Source organism: Ranitomeya imitator, chromosome 2 (assembly GCF_032444005.1).
Source record: "Ranitomeya imitator isolate aRanImi1 chromosome 2, aRanImi1.pri, whole genome shotgun sequence".
Taxonomy (NCBI): domain Eukaryota; kingdom Metazoa; phylum Chordata; class Amphibia; order Anura; family Dendrobatidae; genus Ranitomeya; species Ranitomeya imitator.
Window position 1 is genome coordinate 255,103,933 of NC_091283.1, and position 19,363 is coordinate 255,123,295.

Below are 19,363 nucleotides of genomic sequence, written 5' to 3' on the forward strand. Positions count from 1 at the left end.
CCGAGCATGTTCGGGTGTCCTCCGAGTATTTGTAAGTACTCGGAGATTTAGTTTTCTGCGCCACAGGTGAATGATTTACATCTGTTAGCCAGCTTGATTACATGTGGGGATTCCCTAGCAACCAGTCAACCCCCACATGTACTTATGCTGGCTAACAGATGAAAATCATTCAAATGCTGCAAGAAAACTAAATCTCCGAGTACTTACAAATACTCAGAGGACACCCGAGCGTGCTCAGGAAATCTCGAGTAACGAGTATATTCGCTCATCACTATTAAGCAAGACTTTGTTTGAGTGTCGTTTTTATCCTTAGGGTACTGATATTTGGCTAGTGGGTTTATTCAGAGTGATTTATACTCTCCCACATTAAGCCATATTAAAAAAACGAGGAGGAATTTACTACGTAAATTGTATACACTGGCGATCCACCAGAAACGATACTGGTAGCAAAAAACTGAAAAAGCTGCTGGTGATTGTACAGGCTCTGTGTAATGTTTCCTGTTTGTGCACTAGTGCTATTAAAAATGAAAAAAAGGGATTGTAATCACCTGCGCTAATTACAGTTGAAGAACAGAGTTAATAGTTTGGATCAACAAATGTTGTACTTACATATGCGGCTGTGATACTGCGACTGTCCACTGCATATGGGAATGTCAACATGGGGGTGGGTGATAAGTTTGTCAGTGATATAATCGTACCATCCCAGCTGGGTGCTAGAACCTGTAATATAATGAGCCACTTAGATCCGATGTTTATATACCGTATATACTAGAGTATAAGCCGACCCGAGTATAAGCTGACCCCCCTAATTTTGCCACAAAAAGCTTAATGACTCGAGTATAAGCCTAGGGTTGGAAATGCAGCAGCTACCGGTAAATGTCAAAAATACAAATAGATACCAATAAAAGTAAAATTAATTGAGACATCAGTAGGTTAAGTGTTTTTGAATATCCATATTGAATCAGGAGCCCCATATAATGCTCCATACAGTTCATGATGAGCCCCATAAGATGCTCCATATTAAAATATGCCCCATATAATCCTGCATAAACGTTGATTATGGCCCCATAAGATGCTCCATACAGATATTTGCCCCATATAATGCTGCACATGGCCACATACAGATATTTGCCCCATATAATGCTGCACATGGCCCCATACAGATATTTGCCCCATATAATGCTCCATAAAGTTTATGATGGCCCCATAAGATGTTCCATATTAAAATATGCCCCATATAATCCTGTATAAAGATTAATAAAGGCCCCATAAGATGCTCAACAGACACATTTGCCCTATATAATGCTGCACAAGCGTTAATTATGGCCCCATAAGATGCTCCATACAGACATTTGCCCTATACAGTTAGGGCCAGAAATATTTGGACAGTGACACAATTTTCGCGAGTTGGGCTCTGCATGCCACCACATTGGATTTGAAATGAAACCTCTACAACAGAATTCAAGTGCAGATTGTAACGTTTAATTTGAAGGGTTGAACAAAAATATCTGATAGAAAATGTAGGAATTGTACACATTTCTTTACAAACACTCCACATTTTAGGAGGTCAAAAGTAATTGGACAAATAAACATAACCCAAACAAAATATTTTTATTTTCAATATTTTGTTGCAAATCCTTTGGAGGCAATCACTGCCTTAAGTCTGGAACCCATGGACATCACCAAACGCTGGGTTTCCTCCTTCTTAATGCTTTGCCAGGCCTTTACAGCCGCAGCCTTCAGGTCTTGCTTGTTTGTGGGTCTTTCCGTCTTAAGTCTGGATTTGAGCAAGTGAAATGCATGCTCAATTGGGTTTAGATCTGGAGATTGACTTGGCCATTGCAGAATGTTCCACTTTTTGGCACTCATGAACTCCTGGGTAGCTTTGGCTGTATGCTTGGGGTCATTGTCCATCTGTACTATGAAGCGCCATCCAATCAACTTTGCAGCATTTGGCTGAATCTGGGCTGAAAGTATATCCCGGTACACTTCAGAATTCATCCGGCTACTCTTGTCTGCTCTTATGTCATCAATAAACACAAGTGACCCAGTGCCATTGAAAGCCATGCATGCCCATGCCATCACGTTGCCTCCACCATGTTTTACAGAGGATGTGGTGTGCCTTGGATCATGTGCCGTTCCCTTTCTTCTCCAAACTTTTTTCTTCCCATCATTCTGGTACAGGTTGATCTTTGTCTCATCTGTCCATAGAATACTTTTCCAGAACTGAGCTGGCTTCTTGAGGTGTTTTTCTGCAAATTTAACTCTGGCCTGTCTATTTTTGTTATTGATGAATGGTTTGCATCTAGATGTGAACCCTTTGTATTTACTGTCATGGAGTTTTCTCATTACTGTCGACTTAGAGACAGATAAACCTACTTCACTGAGAGTGTTCTGGACTTCAGTTGATGTTGTGAACGGGTTCTTCTTCACCAAATTAAGTATGCGGCGATCATCCACCACTGTTGTCTTCCGTGGACGCCCAGGCCTTTTTGAGTTCCCAAGCTCACCAGTCAATTCCTTTTTTCTCAGAATGTACCCAACTGTTGATTTTGCTACTCCAAGCATGTCTGCTATCTCTCTGATGGATTTTTTCTTTTTTTTCAGCCTCAGGATGTTCTGCTTCACCTCAATTGAGAGTTCCTTTGACCGCATGTTGTCTGCTCACAGCAACAGCTTCCAAATGCAAAACCACACACCTGGAATCCACCCATGACCTTTTAACTACTTCATTGATTACAGGTTAACGAGGGAGATGCCTTCAGAGTTAATTGCAGCCCTTAGAGTCCATTGTCCAATTACTTTTGGTCCCTTGAAAAAGAGGACGCTATGCATTACAGAGCTATGATTCCTAAACCCTTTCTCCGATTTGGATGTGGAAACTATCATATTGCAGCTGGGAGTGTGCACTTTCAGCACATATTATATATATAATTGTATTTCTGAACATGTTTTTGTAAACAGCTAAAATAACAAAACTTGTGTCACTGTCCAAATATTTCTGGCCCTAACTGTATAATACTGCACAAACATTGATTATGCCTCATAAGATGCTCCATAAAGACATTTGCCCCATATAAAGCTGCACATACATTGATTATGTCCCATAAGGTGCTCCGTGTAGACATTTGCCCCATCTGCTGTTGCTGCGATAAAAAAAAAAAATCACATACTCTCCTCTCGTCGCTATGGCCCCCGGCACTTGCTATAGTCTCCTGCTCCCCGTTCCACCGCCGGCCGCCGCTGCGTCTTTCGCGTCCTGTGCACTGACGCTCAGGCAGAGGGCGGTGTGCACACTAATTGTGTCATCGCACCCTCTGACGTGAGCATCACTGCAGAGGATGGGGAAGACGCAGCGCAGCCGGCAGTGGAACGGGGAGCAGGTGAATATCGCGCACTGCGTTATACTCACCTGCTCCTGGCGTGGTCCCTGCATGTCCCTGGTTCTCCGGTCGCTGACAGCTTTTTCCTGTAGTGAGTGGTCACATAGTATGGCTCATTACAGTAATGAATATGCGGCTCCACCCCTATGGGAGTGGAGTGGGGTCCATATTAATTACTGTAATGAGTGGTACCATGTAACCGCTCACTACAGGAAGAAGCTGCCGGCACCGGGGAATCAGGGACACCGCGCCAGGAGCAGGTGAGCATGATTACACAGCCGCCGCTCCTCCTCCCCTACCGACCCCTGGATATGACTCGTGTATAAGCCGAGTGGGGCAATTTCAGCCTAAAAAAATGGGCTGAAATTCTCGGCTTATACTCAAATATATACGGTGTATAGGGTTGAGCGAAACGGATCGTTCATTTTCAAAAGTCGCCGACTTTTGGCAAAGTCGGGTTTCATGAAACCCGACCCCTGTGTGGGGTCGGCCATGCGGTACGCGACTTTCGCGCCAAAGTCGCGTTTCAATGACGCTAAAAGTGCCATTTCTCAGCTAATGAAGGTGAACGCAGAGTGTGGGCAGCGTGATGACATAGGTCCTGGTCCCGACCATCTTAGAGAAGGGCATTGCAGTGATTGGCTTGCTGTCTGCGGCGTCACAGGGGCTATAAAGAGGCGTTCCCGCGGACCGCCATCTTACTGCTGCTGATCTGAGCCTAGGGAGAGGTTGCTGCCGCTTCGTCAGAAGCAGGGATAGCGTTAGGCAGGGTCCATTAACCACCAAACCGCCTGTGCTGTAGCGATTTCCACTGTCCAACACCACCTTTTGTTTGCAGGGACAGTGGAAGCTACATTTTTTTTTCCTCAGCGCTGTAGCTCATTGGGCTGCCCTAGAAGGCTCCCTGATAGCTGCATTGCTGTGTGTACGCCGCTGTGCAAACCAACTGCTTTTTTCAAAGCACAAATCCTCTTGTTCCTTCCTTTCTGCACAGCTATCTTTTTTGTTTGTCCACACTTTTTATTTAATTTGTGCATCAGTCCACTCCTTATTGCTGCCTGCCATACCTGGCTTAAATTACTGCAGGGAGATAGTAATTGTAGGACAGTCCCTGTTTTTTTTTTTAATTCTCCCAAAAAAAATAAGTTGTGGGAGATTAAGATTGGCATTTCTGCTAGAGTGCCATCCCTGTGTGTGCCATCTCTCTCACGTAGTGGGCCATAGAAAGCCTTTGTTTTTTCTGTTTTTTTTTTTGGGGGGGGGTTTATAAATTCTCCCTGAAAAAAAAAAACAGTGGGAGATTAATATTGGCCTTTGGGCTTGTGTGCCAGTCCTGAGTGTGCCATCTCTCTCTCAAATAGTGGGCCATAGAAAGCCTATTTATTTTTATTTTTTTAAAATTTGGTTTCTAAATTCTCCCTGAAAAAATAACCAAAAACCGTGGGAGATTAATATTGTCCTTTCTGCTTGTGTGCCAGTCCTGACTCCTGGGTGTGCCATCTCTCTCTCAAATAGTGGGCCATAGAAAGCCTATTTTTTTTTATTTGGTTTCTAAATTCTCCCTGAAAATATAACAAAAAAAAAAACAGTGGGAGATTAATATTGGCCTTTCTGCTTGTGTGCCAGTCCTGACTCCTGGGTGTGCCATCTCTCTCTCTCTCAAATAGTGGGCCATAGAAAGCCAATTTTTTTTTTTTTATTTGGTTTCTAAATTCTCCCTGAAAAAATCAATTTTTTTTATTTGGTTTCTAAATTCTCCCTTTAAAATCACAAAAAAAACAGTGGGAGATTAATATTGGCCTTTCTGCTTGTGTGCCAGTCCTGACTCCTGGGTGTGCCATCTCTCTCTCTCAAATAGTGGGCCATAGAAAGCCAATTTTTTTTTTTTATTTGGTTTCTAAATTCTCCCTGAAAAAATCAATTTTTTTAATTTGGTTTCTAAATTCTCCCTTTTAAAATCACAAAAAAACAGTGGGAGATTAATATTGGCCTTTCTGCTTGTGTGCCAGTCCTGACTCCTGGGTGTGCCATCTCTCTCTCTCAAATAGTGGGCCATAGAAAGCCTATATATATTTTTTTTATTTGGTTTCTAAATTCTCCCTGAAAAAATAAAAAAAACAGTGGGAGATTAATATTGACATTTGTGCTTAAGTGACAGTCCTGCGTGTGTGGCATCTCTCTCATTTGGTGCCACCGAAAACAGAGTGTGTAACATTGTGCCTGATTTTCCTTGCGGTCTCACCCACCTGTAAAGGGATATCTAAATCATTACGTTTTTAAAACAATGAGGAAGTCTGGTGGAAGAGGTCGTGGCCGTGGGCGTTCATTGTCAGCTGGTAATGATGGTAGTGGTAGTGGTAGTGGAGCATCAGGTGGTCGTGGGAAAAAAAATATTCCACCTAAGTCTGGAGCTGTGGAGCCAGGTTCGTCGTCTGGCTACACAAGGCCTCGAACGCTCCCTTTTCTGGGAGTAGGAAAACCGCTTTTAAAGCCGGAGCAGCAAGAGCAAGAGCAAGTTTTGGCTTACCTTGCTGACTCAGCCTCTAGCTCTTTTGCCTCCTCTTTTGAAACTGGTAAATGTAAAAGCAGTGCGTCGTTAGTGGATGTTCACGGTCAGGGACAAGTCGCTTCCTTGTCCTCTCCAGCTAAAACAACAACAGAGAAGGATGCAGCAGGCGACACAACGGGTTACTCCATGGAGCTCTTTACACATACTGTCCCTGGCTTAGAAAGTGAAACAGTTAACAGGCCATGCCCATTACAAGTTGAATCTGACATGGAGTGCACTGATGCACAGCCACAGCCAGACTACTATGCTGGTCCTTTGACTCAGACCACAACATTGCCCTCGCAGGGTACTGATCCAGAATCAGACCCTGATGAGACTATGTTGCCCCGTCACGAACGCTATACCACCGACTTACACGGTGACACAGACGAAGTTGCACACGAGCTAGAAGAGGAGGTTATAGATGACCCAGTTGTTGACCCCGATTGGCAGCCATTGGGGGAACAGGGTGCAGGCGGCAGTAGTTCTGAAGCGGAGGAGGAGGGGCCGCAGCAGGCATCAACATCGCATCGCAACAGGTTCCATCTGCCAGGCCCGTAGATGGGGCAAAGCCAAAACATGTTGGAGGACAGCGTGGCCATCCGGTTAAAGCTCAGTCTGCAATGCCTGAAAAGGGATCCGATGCTCGAAAGAGTGCAGTCTGGCATTTTTTTAAACAACATCCAATTGATCAGCGCAAAGTCATCTGTCAAAAATGTTCAACTACCTTAAGCAGAGGTCAGAATCTGAAAAGTCTCAATACAAGTTGCATGCATAGACATTTAACCACCATGCATTTGCAAGCCTGGACTAACTACCAAACGTCCCTTAAGGTTGTAGCACTCTCGGCCAATGAAGCTAGTCAGCAACGCTACATCCCTTCCATCACTGTAAGGCCACCATTTTCCGCACCACCTGCAGTATCTGTGCAGGTTTCTTTGCCAGCCCAAAGCAGTCAGGGTCAGGGAATCACCAGTTTTGTAGTAGGAAACACTGCATCTAGGGCACCGGTGGAAACAATACCGTCTCTAACCGTCTCTCAGTCTGCCATGTCCACCGGCACACCCGCTAGTTCCATGATCTCCAGCTCTCCAGTCCAGCTCACCCTACATGAGACTCTGGTTAGAAAAAGGAAGTACTTATCCTCGCATCTGTGTACACAGGGTTTGAACGCCCACATAGCTAGACTAATCTCGTTAGAGAGGATGCCCTACCGGTTAGTTGAAAGCGAAGCTTTCAAAGCCCTGATGGAGTACGCTGAACCACGCTACGAGCTACCCAGTCGACACTTCTTTTCGAGAAAATCCATCCCAGCCCTCCACCAGCATGTTAAAGAGCGCATCGTTCATGCACTCAGGCAATCTGTGAGTACAAAGGTGCACCTGACAACAGATGCACGGACCAGTAGGCATGGCCAGGGACGTTACGTGTCCATCACGGCACACTGGGTGAATGTGGTGGATGCACGGTCCACAGGGGACATCAATTTCGGGACAGTTGTGCCTAGCCCACGGTCTAGGAAACAGTTGGCTGTAGGCGTTCGCACCCCCTCCTCCTCCTCGTCCTCCTGCAGAAGCGAGAGCTCGTCCACAGACCGCAGTCGCCCAACCACTCCATCCGCAGCTGCCACTGTTGCACACCAGTTGTCCCATTATGGGGCAGCTACTGGCAAGCGTCAGCAACCTGTATTGGCTATGAAGTGTTTGGGCGAAAACAGACACACCGCGGAAGTTCTGACCGAGTTCTTGCAGAAAGAAACGCAGTCGTGGCTGGGCACAGTAGATCTTGAGGCAGGCAAGGTAGTGAGTGATAACGGAAGGAATTTCATGGCTGCCATCTCCCTTTCCCAACTGAAACACATTCCTTGCCTGGCTCACACCTTAAACCTGGTGGTGCAGTGCTTTCTGAAAAGTTATCCGGGGTTATCCGACCTGCTCCTCAAAGTGCGTGGACTTTGCTCACATATCCGCTGTTCGCCCGTACACTCCAGCCGTATGCAGACCTATCAGCGGTCTTTGAACCTTCCCCAGCATCGCCTAATCATAGACGTTGCAACAAGGTGGAACTCAACACTGCACATGCTTCAGAGACTGTGCGAACAGAGGCGGGCTGTTATGTTTTTGTGGGAGGATACACATACACGGGCAGGCAGTAGGATGGCAGACATGGAGTTCCCAGGTGTGCATTGGTCGAAGATACAAGACATGTGTCAAGTTCTTCAGTGTTTTGAGGAATGCACACGGCTGGTTAGTGCAGACAACGCCATAATAAGCATGAGCATCCCCCTAATGCGTCTGCTGATGCAAAGTTTGACGCACATAAAAGATCAGGCGTCTGCAGCAGAGGAAGAGGAAAGCCTTGATGACAGTCAGCCATTGTCTGGTCAGGGCAGTGTACAGGACGAGGTAGCGGGCAAAGAGGAGGTGGAGGACGAGGAGGATGATGGGGATGAGTATATTTTTAATGAGGAAGCTTTCCCGGGGACACTGGAAATTGGTGGCGTGGCAAGGCCGGGTTCTGGTTTTTTGAGGGACACAAGTGACGTAGATTTGCCTGAAACTGCCCCTCAACCAATCACAACCGCAGATTTGACAACTGGAACTTTGGCCCACATGGCGGATTATGCCTTAAGTATCCTCAAAAGGGACACACGCATTACTAAAATGATGAACGATGACGATTACTGGTTGGCCTGCCTCCTTGATCCTCGCTATAAAGGCAAATTGCAAAATATTATGCCACATGAGAACTTGGAACTAATATTAGCAACCAAACAATCAACTCTTGTTGACCGTTTGCTTCAGGCATTCCCAGCACACAGCATCCAAATTAGACACCTGGCCAGAATTGGCAGAATATGCATTGCAGGAGCTTGCTTGCCCGGCAGCTAGTGTCCTATCAGAAAGAGTATTCAGTGCTGCAGGTTCAATATTAACCGAAAAAAGGACTCGTCTGGCTACCCAAAATGTTGATGATCTAACCTTCATTAAAATGAACCACAACTGGATTTCGAATTCTTTTGCCCCACCTTGCCCGGCCGACACCTAGCTTTCCTATGAAAAGGTCTTGCCCGTGGACTACTCTGAATGACTTTTCCAATGTCGTAATTTGCAGCAGCTGATTGTCCAGCATACGACATGTTAACACCTCCCTAAATGGCCAAACTCCCCACACGGGGCCGTGGTATCGCCACTTGGCGCAAGCACCCGTGAGAGTGCTGTTTGTCTGAAGAGGTGGGTGTGCCCGCTTTTGGTCGACGGCACTGCCACTGGGTCCCTCATAGTACAATTAAGTGTCTCTGACGGTGGTGGCGCGCACCCAACGTCAGACACACTGTTGTAACATGAGGGGCCCTGGGCCTGTACCGCCGGCCACAAGAGAGTTCCCCCACCCCCAGCTCAAACATTGCTCTACCACTTGCACAATTATCTCTCACAGTTCCACCAATTTTTAGTCTATGCGCTGACATCCTTAAATTCCTGCCACTGACAATACCATTGTGTTGACATGTATGATGGTACTTAACATAGTCAGGGGCAGTGTCCTATATTTACCCAAGTAAATACTTTCCGCCAAATTACTAGGTCTGAAAAGACGCAGAGGAGCCCACCCCTGTACCTAATGATTGCACCCTTTTGTGTTTTCGTTTTGTTGTAATGCGAGACATTAACATGTATTTATTGTTTGGGACTACTAACTGTCAGACACTCATTACAATCGGCCTCCGCTGACAACACCAATGCTGCTTGTGTACCCCTGCAAGAGAATTCCAAGTGTCTACAGCCAAAATTTATTATATTAGGCCTACTACGCCTGTCTGCGGTCCCTCCTTCCACTAGGCCTCCACTGACCAGACCACTGCTGTCCGTGTACCCCTGGAACCAATTATAAAGTGCCTACAGCCCAATTTTATTATGTTAGGCCTTCGAAGCCTGTCTGCGGTCCCTCCTTCCACTAGGCCTCCACTGACCAGACCACTGCTGCCCGTGTATCCCTGGAACCAATTTTAAAGTGCCTACAGCCCAATTTAATTATGTTAGGCCTACTACGCCTGTCTTCGGTGCAGGGCCGGCTCCAGGTTTTTGAGGGCCCCAGGCGAAAGAGTCTCAGTGGGCCCCCCCTTTAACACATACCACGATTCATGATCGCATATAAACACAGCCATGTAGTATATAACACAGCCCACGTAGTATATAGCAGCCCAGCTGCCCATGTAGTATATAGCAGCGCCACTCACTCAGGCACTGGTAGGAGCTCCACCGGAATCTGCCTGATAAGTTCAGCAGCTGAGCACTGCAGCCAGCCAGGGGCGGAGATCAGAGCAGAGAACGTGCTCTCTCCGCCCACAAACAATGTCACACTGGCTGCCTTCTCTTAACCCCTATGTGCCTGCCTGGCTGCACTGACTAAGTGAGAAGATGCTTGTGTCAGAGCTGGCACATAGGGGTTAAGAGAACACAGCCAGCAGTGACTTTGTGGGCGGAGAGAGCATGTTCTCCTGCTCTGCTCTCCCAGCTGTATCTATGACAGCTGAGTGGGCCCCCCTCTCTCTCTAGGGCCCCGGCATTTGCCCAGGTGCGCCGGGTGCTGACGCCGGCCCTGCTTCGGTGCCTCCTTCCACTAGGCCTCCACTGACCAGACCACTGCTGCCCGTGTATCCCTGGAACCAATTTTAAAGTGCCTACAGCCAAATTTTGTTATGTTAGGCCTACTGTGATGTGCTGCTGCAGTGCAGTATAGAGCAATCTCCACCAGGGGGTGCTGGCTAAGGAAAGGAGGCTGCACACACAGCGCAGCAACACTGAGCAACAACACAGGTGTCACAGGTAATGAAAGGGACATGAAACAAGCCAAGGTCATACACGGAGATAGCAGCGCGGTACAGAAGGGGCGAGCAGAGAATCGTCGGGGACAATCAAGACGTCAGAACCTACCAGGAACGTGGTAACCAAAACGTGAGAAGGAGACGGAGTCGGGGTACAGGCCAGAGGTCAGAACAAGTCATAAACGGGTGTAGGCAGTCAGAGGCAAACAGGAACACAATAACAGGGATCAGGTCAGGAGCTCAAACCGTGCAGCATGAACTATAGCTGACACTGGCCCAATGGCTGCAGAGGACTTAAATAGTTCAGCCAGCTCCAGGGTGAGGCAGAGAGGATTAACTCCCACATGACCAGTCCAAAGATAAGAGAGCTGAGCATAATCTCAGAACTGGATCATGACACCTACTACGCCTGTTTGTGGTCCCTCCTTCCAATACTACTCCACTGACCACACCACTGCTGCCCGTGTATCCCTGGAACCTATTTTTAATTGCATAGAGCATCCTTTTTTTAATAGTAGGCGTACAAAGTCTGTCTACGGTCCATAATTGAAATAGTCCTCCACTGACCAGACCAATGCTGCCTGTGTACCCCTGTAACCTTTTTTAAACTGCATTGAGCCACATTTTTGGTTTAAGGCCTAATAACTGTGTCTGTCTGCGCCACTCAATACAGCTGTCCTCCTTTGAAAAAAGCTGAGCGTCAATAGTCTGGTTTTCAGCCTCTAGGAATTGGAAAACTGCATTTGGGCTACTACTTCGGTAGGGCCTACTAACGGTGTCTGCCGCTCCAATGTGTTCTCCAGGTTTCCTCTCCATTGCTTCAATCTTCATGCTCGTGTTTAGTAGTTGTTGAAACAACACTGCATTAGGCCTACTAGTTGGGTCTGGGGTGTAGAGACGGTGTGTTCCACTCCAAGGTGTTCCCCAGGTTTCGTCTACATTGCTTCGGTCTTCCGACTCTCGTTTAGTAGTTGTAGAAAACTACACTGCATTAGGCCTACAAATTGGGTATGGGTGTAGAGACGGTGTGTTCCACTCCAAGGTGTTCCCCAGGTTTCCTCGCCATTGCTTCAATCTTCCGACTCTCGTTTAGTAGTTGTTGAAAACTACACTGCATTAGGCCTACAAATTGGGTATGGGGTGTAGAGACGGTGTGTTCAAGTCCAAGGTGTTCCCCAGGTTTCGTCTCCATTGCTTCGATCTTCTGGCTCTTCTGAAGTAGTTGTTGAAAACTACACTGCATTAGGCCTACAAATTGGGTATGGGGTGTAGAGACGGTGTGTTCAACTCCAAGGTGTTCCCCAGGTTTCGTCTACATTGCTTCGGTCTTCCGACTCTCGTTTAGTAGTTGTAGAAAACTACACTGCATTAGGCCTACAAATTGGGAATGGGGTGTAGAGACGGTGTGTTCCACTCCAAGGTGTTCCCCAGGTTTCCTCGCCATTGCTTCAATCTTCCGACTCTCGTTTAGTAGTTGTTGAAAACTACACTGCATTAGGCCTACAAATTGGGTATGGGGTGTAGAGACGGTGTGTTCAACTCCAAGGTGTTCCCCAGGTTTCGTCTCCATTGCTTCAATCTTCTGGCTCTTCTGAAGTAGTTGTTGAAAACCACACTGCATTAGGCCTACTAGATGGGTTGGGGCCTTCTATCTGTGTCTGCCGCTCCTTGCTGTTCTCCTACTGTGAACAAAGCTGTGCCGCCGGTTTACTACTGTTGCCAATTTTGAGCTGCATTTAGAATACCTACTGATTTGGGCCTACTCTTTGTGTCAGCCTCTCATTCCAGTTGTCCTCCACTAAACAAAACAATGCCCCCTGGTTAGTCCTGTTACCAATTTTGAACTGCATTTAGCCCACTTTATTCTTTGGGTCCATATCTGTTATCTGTTTCCCCCTAATCCTGCCCATTGCCCAGCCAGTGATAGATGAGTCTGCTGGTACATTGACCCATAGTGCAACATTTCCCGTGCACGCTACACTGCAAGATTGTGACCCTGCTGAAAGTCAGGTCCCCCTTCCCGCATACCATACCACCTTACACGGGGACAAAGAGGAAGGTGCAGATGAAGGTGCAGGTTCCTTCATCAGGTGGGGGGAGGAATACTAGTTGGCGATGTCACTGGCACAGGGCCCCTCATAGTACGCAAAAGTGTTGCTGCCGGTGGGAGGCGCCCCCGCCATGCAAACACACCGCTGTACTTTGAGGGGCCCTGTGCCAGTGCCAATGCCAACGAGTGGCCCCCCCCTGCTTGCTCAGGATCACAGCACTTGCAAAGTTGAAATACTTACCTCTCCCTGCTCCACTGTCGTGACGTGGTCCAGATGTCCTGGGCCCACTAATTACTGGAACCAGCCCTACCCCCCACAACTTTAGCCAAATGACCCCCAATTTCAAATGCCTTACAATTATTATAAGCTAAATTACGATTGACAAGCTTCAGTAGCAAGAATGGATGTTTTTGCCAATACAATGGGCTCTGTACATGTTTTCCTGGCCTCTACTCACTGCCGACTATGCTCCCCCATTGACTTGCATTGGGTTTAGTGTTTCGGTCGATCCCTGACTTTTCGCGATAACCGGCCGATTCCACTCGACTCGACTTTTGAGATAGTCGGGTTTCACGTAACCCGGCTCGACTCTAAAAAGGTCAAGGTCGCTCAACTCTAACGGTGTATACTTAATATATCAGTGTTAAATGTATAAATGCGCTTACTCAGTGTACCCGAAGGATAATGGATTCACCTTGAAGGGACAATAGAAGAGGTGGGATATGTGGTTATTCCCTTGTGGATAATTGGAAGGGACCTCTAATTTCCATGGTCCCGTGCTGCTAAAGCTGCAATAGGCATAATATCTAGATTATGGTAATCTCCGTTCAAAAACACACCGTTTTGAGGAGATGTGCTGTACACTTACATAGTTAATCTTCTACCGATTTGATGGAGTATAGATAGGTTCATGATATAGTCTTTGCGCTGATTGTAGCATGGTATTGATATTTAATAATAATCAACACTGTACTCAATTTAACAATCTAAGACAGGGCTGAGATTTACGTGTGGTACGTATATAGCTGGTTTTTAAACCAAAATAGCGGTACCTTGCTTGTTGGAGCGTTGTTAGTAATCTGCGGTCCGTGAGGCTGTTAGTGGTGTTTATAGCCTTGCTGGAGTGGCGTTCCTAAAGGTGGACTACAGCCGCAAGTCCACCTGTAGATACTGTGCAGTGGCGGTAGTTGTCGGTGGCTGCAATCAAGAGGCAGAACTCACGCTGTATCAGCAGGGACGCCGGCGCCTGGCGTGCTCCGGCCGGAAGCAGCGACGTGTGAAATGAAGGGGAGGAGCTAAGCATGACGTCACGAGCTAGCGAGGACAAGTGCCAATGAGATCAATGGGATAGCCAACGCATTTTAGGGGAATCATTCCCTCTTCATCAGGGCTTTGATGCATTGGTGCACCCTATCGCTCACACCCCTTCTATGCTAATTAGATTGCATGTCACCTGTGCCAAGAATTACTTGTTGCGGCGGAGGATAAACTTAGCATTAGGCCGGCCTCACACTAGCGTGTTTTACGGACGTAAGAGAGGTGCTGAAAATACGGATTGCATACGGTACAATGCTTCTCTATGCCCCAGCTCCTATCAGCCATATTTTACTGATCCGTATTATACGGTCTTCTAAGGCCATAGAAAATCGCAGCATGCTGCGTTTGTCACCGTATTGCGCAAAAAATATGCCAATTAAAGTCTATGGGGGGCAGAAAAATACGGATTACACATGGACCAGCAGTGTGACTTGCGAGAAATACGCAGCGGTGTTCTAGCGAAAAGCCGGCAATTCAGTGCGGTGTACAGTAAAATCACACTGACAGCTTACAATAGAATAGCTAAAATAGATTTCATACAGCGCTAGATAGCTTAAAAGCCGGTAATTCAATTGCCGGCTTTTGCTATCTCCTTTCCAAACCCGACATGATATGAGACATGGTTTACATACAGTAAACCATCTAATATCCCTTTTTTTTTTTTTTTTGCATATTCCACACTACTAATGTTAGTAGTGTGTATGTGCAAAATTTGGGCGCTCTAGCTATTAATTTAATGGGTTAAATCGCGGAAAAAATTGGCGTGGGCTCCCGCGCAATTTTCTCCACCAGAATGGTAAAGCCAGTGACTGAGGGCAGATATTACTGGCCTGGAGAGGGTCCATGGTTATTGGACCCCCCTGGCTAAAAACATCTGCCCCCAGCCACCCCAGAAAAGGCACATCTGGAAGATGCGCCTATTCTGACACTTGGCCACTCTCTTCCCATTCCCATGTAGTGGTGGGATATGGGGTAATGAAGGGTTAATGTCACTTTGCTATTGTAAAAAAGGTAAAATAAAAAAGCAACAATATCCCATACCTTCTGTCGTTCTGTCACGTCCAACGATGTAAATCCATCTGAAGGGGTTAACTGATTTTACAAGCAGAAGCTCTGCTAATGCAGCTGTGCTCCTGCCTGTAAAAACCCGGGGAATGAATGGAATGTAGGTGAATGACCTGTATTTACCTTCAGTCGCGGTGATGCGCCCTCTGCTGGATGTCCTCATATGAACTCGAGCGTGGGAAAATATTCAGAAAAGTTCCCAGGCTCGAGTTCATATGAGGACATCCAGCAGAGGGCACATAGTGTAGATATTCTTACACATACTCCTGATATCTGTAACGAAATCATTAATGTGGGCGGAAATGCCACAACATCATGAGAGGGTGGGATTGTGACGCAGTAATCGGCGCCTGCGCAGTCCGCGCTGCAGTGTCTCTTCAGATGTATGTAAGTAATGTCATGAGGGCGGGATCGTGTCCCCACGGCCCCTGATTCCAGCCCATAAATGTCCCCCTGCTCCCTGAATCGGCGCCTGCGCAGTCCGCACTTTCTGGCACCATTTTCTTGAAGACACACTGCAGTATCCAAGAAAATGGCGCCAGAAAGCACGGACTGCGCAGGCGCCAATTCCAGGGGGACATTCATGCCCTGGAATCAGGGGGCCTAAGTAAGGAGAGCAGGGGGACATTCATGTCCTGGAATCAGGGGGCCTAAGTAAGTAATTGCTGTGGCATAAACTGCCACAACGTCATGAGGGAGGGATTGTGTCCACCGTGTAACCACGCCCCCTGATTCCGGCTCATAAATGTCCCCCTGCTCCCGGAATCGGCGCATGCGCAGTCCGCGCTTTCCGGCGCCATTTTCTTGAAGACACACTGTAGTATGTATTCAAGAAAATGGCGCCGGAAAGCTCAGATTGCGCAGGTGCCGATTCCGGGAGCAGGGGGACATTCATGCGCCGGAATGAGGAGGGGTAAGTAATTGCTGTGGCATGACCTGCTGCAACGTCATGAAGGCGGGTTCGTGTCCACCGTGTCCCCACGCCCCCTGATTCCGGGAGCAGGGGGACATTTATGGGCTGGAATCAGGGGGCGTGGGGACACTGTGGGGGTGGAAACTAAGTGACATGGGCGGGATTGTGACACAGATTTCGGCGCCAGCGCAGTCTGCGCTTTCTGGCGCCATTTTTTCGTCAATACGGACTTTGTCTATAATATAACGCTAGGAGCGTCGCGCTTGCGCAGTCTATAGAGGCTTCGGACAGAGTGATGCTCATACTGTTATATTATAGATGACTACTATTGAACAGTCCGAGAATGTTCTAGGAAGTTCTAAAAGTTTCTAGAAACTTCTAGATAATTCTGGAAAATTGTAGAAACCTCTGCACAATTCTAGCAGTTCAAAAATATTCTAGAAGACTACTCAGTATTGAATACGAATCGAGATTTTTACCGAAAACACAAATTTCAAAATTTTATTGTCCTGATCACAGAAGCAAAGTTTTGGTGGAACAACAATTATTTTCTATTTGTTTTATGCATAACGGGTTAGGAAAACACACTGTCTACCCGGGAAGAAAAAATCATTGTTACATTATGTAATTAAAGTTTTTTTTTTACATAGCTTGCCTTTTTTATGGACAGTTTAAGTAGAAATGTTCAAAAATATAAAACTCAAGGATATTTTATTAAAAAATAATAATTGTTTTCATCTTAGCAGATGACTGTACCAGGAGATCAGAGGGACAGCTGACATGTTCAGTTTTTAAATCTGATGATTTTGAGATCGTACAAGATACAACTGAAGTAATTGCTCTTACTCCAGATATATCATCATCCATTCACAGCAAAGATCTGTCATCTAATCCTATGAAACAGGTCCCATCCTCTGATACGTTACCGGCTACTAAGGAAAATCAAAGTCACAAAAGAGGCATTAAAAAGCAAAGTGCTCCTAAAGCCATTTTCATGTTCAGACTGTGGGAAATGTTTTAACAAAAAATCACATTTTGTTACTCACCATAGAACTCACACAAGGGAGAAGCCTTATTCATGTTCAGAATGTGGGAAATGTTTTAATCGGAAATCAGATTTGGTTAATCACCAGAGAACTCACACGGGGGAGAAGCCTTTTTCCTTTTCAGAATGTGGATAATGTTTTAAATGGAAATTAGATTTGGTTAAACACCTTAAGGCCCCTTCACATTAAGCGACGCTGCAGCGATACCGACAACGATCCGGATCGCTGCAGCGTCGCTGTTTGGTCGCTGGAGAGCTGTCACACAGACAGCTCTCCAGCGACCAACTATGCCGGTAACCAGGGTAAACATCGGGTAACTAAGCGCAGGGCCGCACTTAGTAACCCGATGTTTACCCTGGTTACCATCCTAAAAGTAAAAAAACCAAACACTACATACTTACCTACCGCTGTCTGTCCCCGGCGCTCAGCTTCTCTGCACTCCTCCTGTACTGACTGTGAGCACAGCGGCCGGAAAGCAGAGCAGTGACGTCACCGCTCTGCTTTCCAGCTGACCGACGCTCACAGCCAGTACAGGAGGAGTGCAGAGCACAGCGCCGGGGACAGACAGCGGTAGGTAAGTATGTAGTGTTTGTTTTTTTAACTTTTACGCTGGTAACCAGGGTAAACATCGGGTTACTAAGCGCGGCCCTGCGCTTAGATACCCGATGTTTACCCTGGTTACCAGTGAAGACATCGCTGGATCGGTGTCACACACGCCGATCCAGCGATGTCAGCAGGGAGTCCAGCGACGAAATAAAGTTATGGACTTTCCTCAGCGACCAACGATCTCCCAGCAGGGGCCTGATCGTTGGTCACTGTCACACATAGCGATTTCCTTAACGATATCGTTGCAACGTCACCAAAAGCAACAATATCGTTAACGATATCGTTATGTGTGAAGGTACCTTTAGAATTCACACAGGGGAGAAGCCTTTTTCCTGTTCAGAATGTGGGAAATGTTTTACCATCAAAAAGAATCTTGTTAGACACCAAAGAACCCACACTGGGGAGAAGCCTTTTTCATGTTCAGAATGTGGAAAATGTTTTAACAAGAAATCACATTTTGTTACTCACCATAGAGCTCACACAAGGGAGAAGCCTTATTCATGTTCAGAATGTGGGAAATGTTTTAAATGGAAATTAGATTTGGTTAAACACCTTAGAAATCACACAGGGGAGAAGCCTTTTTCCTGTTCAGAATGTGGGAAATGTTTTACCATCAAAGAGAATCTTGTTAGACACCAAAGAACCCACACTGGGGAGAAGCCTTTTTCCTGTTCAGAATGTGGAAAATGTTTTATCCAGAAATCAGATTTGGTTAATCACCATAGAACTCACAAAGGGGAGAAGCCTTTTTCCAGTTCAGAATGTGGGAAATGTTTTACCTATAAAGGAAATCTTGTTGAACATCAATTAACCCACACAGGGGAGAAGCCTTTTTCCTGTTCAGAATGTGGGAAATGTTTTAACCAGAAAGGGAATCTTGTTAGACATCAGAGGGCTCACACAGGGGAGAAGCCTTTTTCATGTTCAGAATGTGGGAAATATTTTAACCGGAAAGCGCTTCTTGTTAGACATCAGAGAACTCATACAGAGGAGAAGCCTTTTTCATTTTCTTAATGTGGGAAATATTTTACTTGGAAATCAATTGTTAATTAACATCAGAGACGTCACATGGGGAGAAGCCTTTTTTATGTTCATAATGTTGGAATCGTTTTAACCAAAGTTGAATCTTCTTAAATAGGTTGTCTCTTGTCATTCCTCTCGTTTGCTGAAAAAAAGGATAAAACTGAACCTTATTAATTCCAAATGTAAAACTAGACCTATAATTTACCCCCTGAAGGTTAGTCAGAAGGTGACTAATAGAATAATCATGTACCCCAAAGTTCAGTATATAGGGTGAGGTGACGTATACATACTCTCCATGCCTCTCAATTCTCCGGGTTTCATCGTCCTCACCGGAGGCGACTCATCAGGAGACTATTTAAAAGGAACCTGTCACCCCCAAAATCGCGGATTTGGGGGGGCATCGGGGGCTTATCTACAGCATTCTGGGTCTGGCGCCTCCCATCTTCATCAGATGATGTCCTCTTCTGGTCTTAACGCCTCGGCTCCAGCGCAGGCGTACTTTGTCTGCCCTGTTGAGGGCAGAGCAAAGTACTGCAGTGCGCAGGTGCCGGGAAAGGTCAGAGAGGCCCGGCGCCTGCGCACTGCA

At 46.5% G+C, this 19,363-nt stretch overlaps 1 protein-coding gene across 1 annotated transcript; it reads left to right on the forward strand.

Annotated features, from left to right (window-relative positions):
• Positions 1–17,858: 17,858 nt before the first annotated feature.
• On the forward strand, positions 17,859–18,818 carry LOC138667363 (oocyte zinc finger protein XlCOF22-like). Its single transcript, XM_069755589.1, has one exon. The coding sequence runs from the start codon at positions 18,040–18,042 to the stop codon at positions 18,766–18,768; it is 729 nt and encodes a 242-aa protein (XP_069611690.1). The 5' UTR covers positions 17,859–18,039; the 3' UTR covers positions 18,769–18,818.
• The last annotated feature ends 545 nt before the right edge of the window (positions 18,819–19,363 follow it).

What these genes read in the sequence shown, in the direction of transcription:
- LOC138667363 (XM_069755589.1), top strand. Translation starts at nt 18,040, where the DNA reads ATGTGTGAAGGTACCTTTAGAATTCACACAGGGGAGAAGCCTTTTTCC.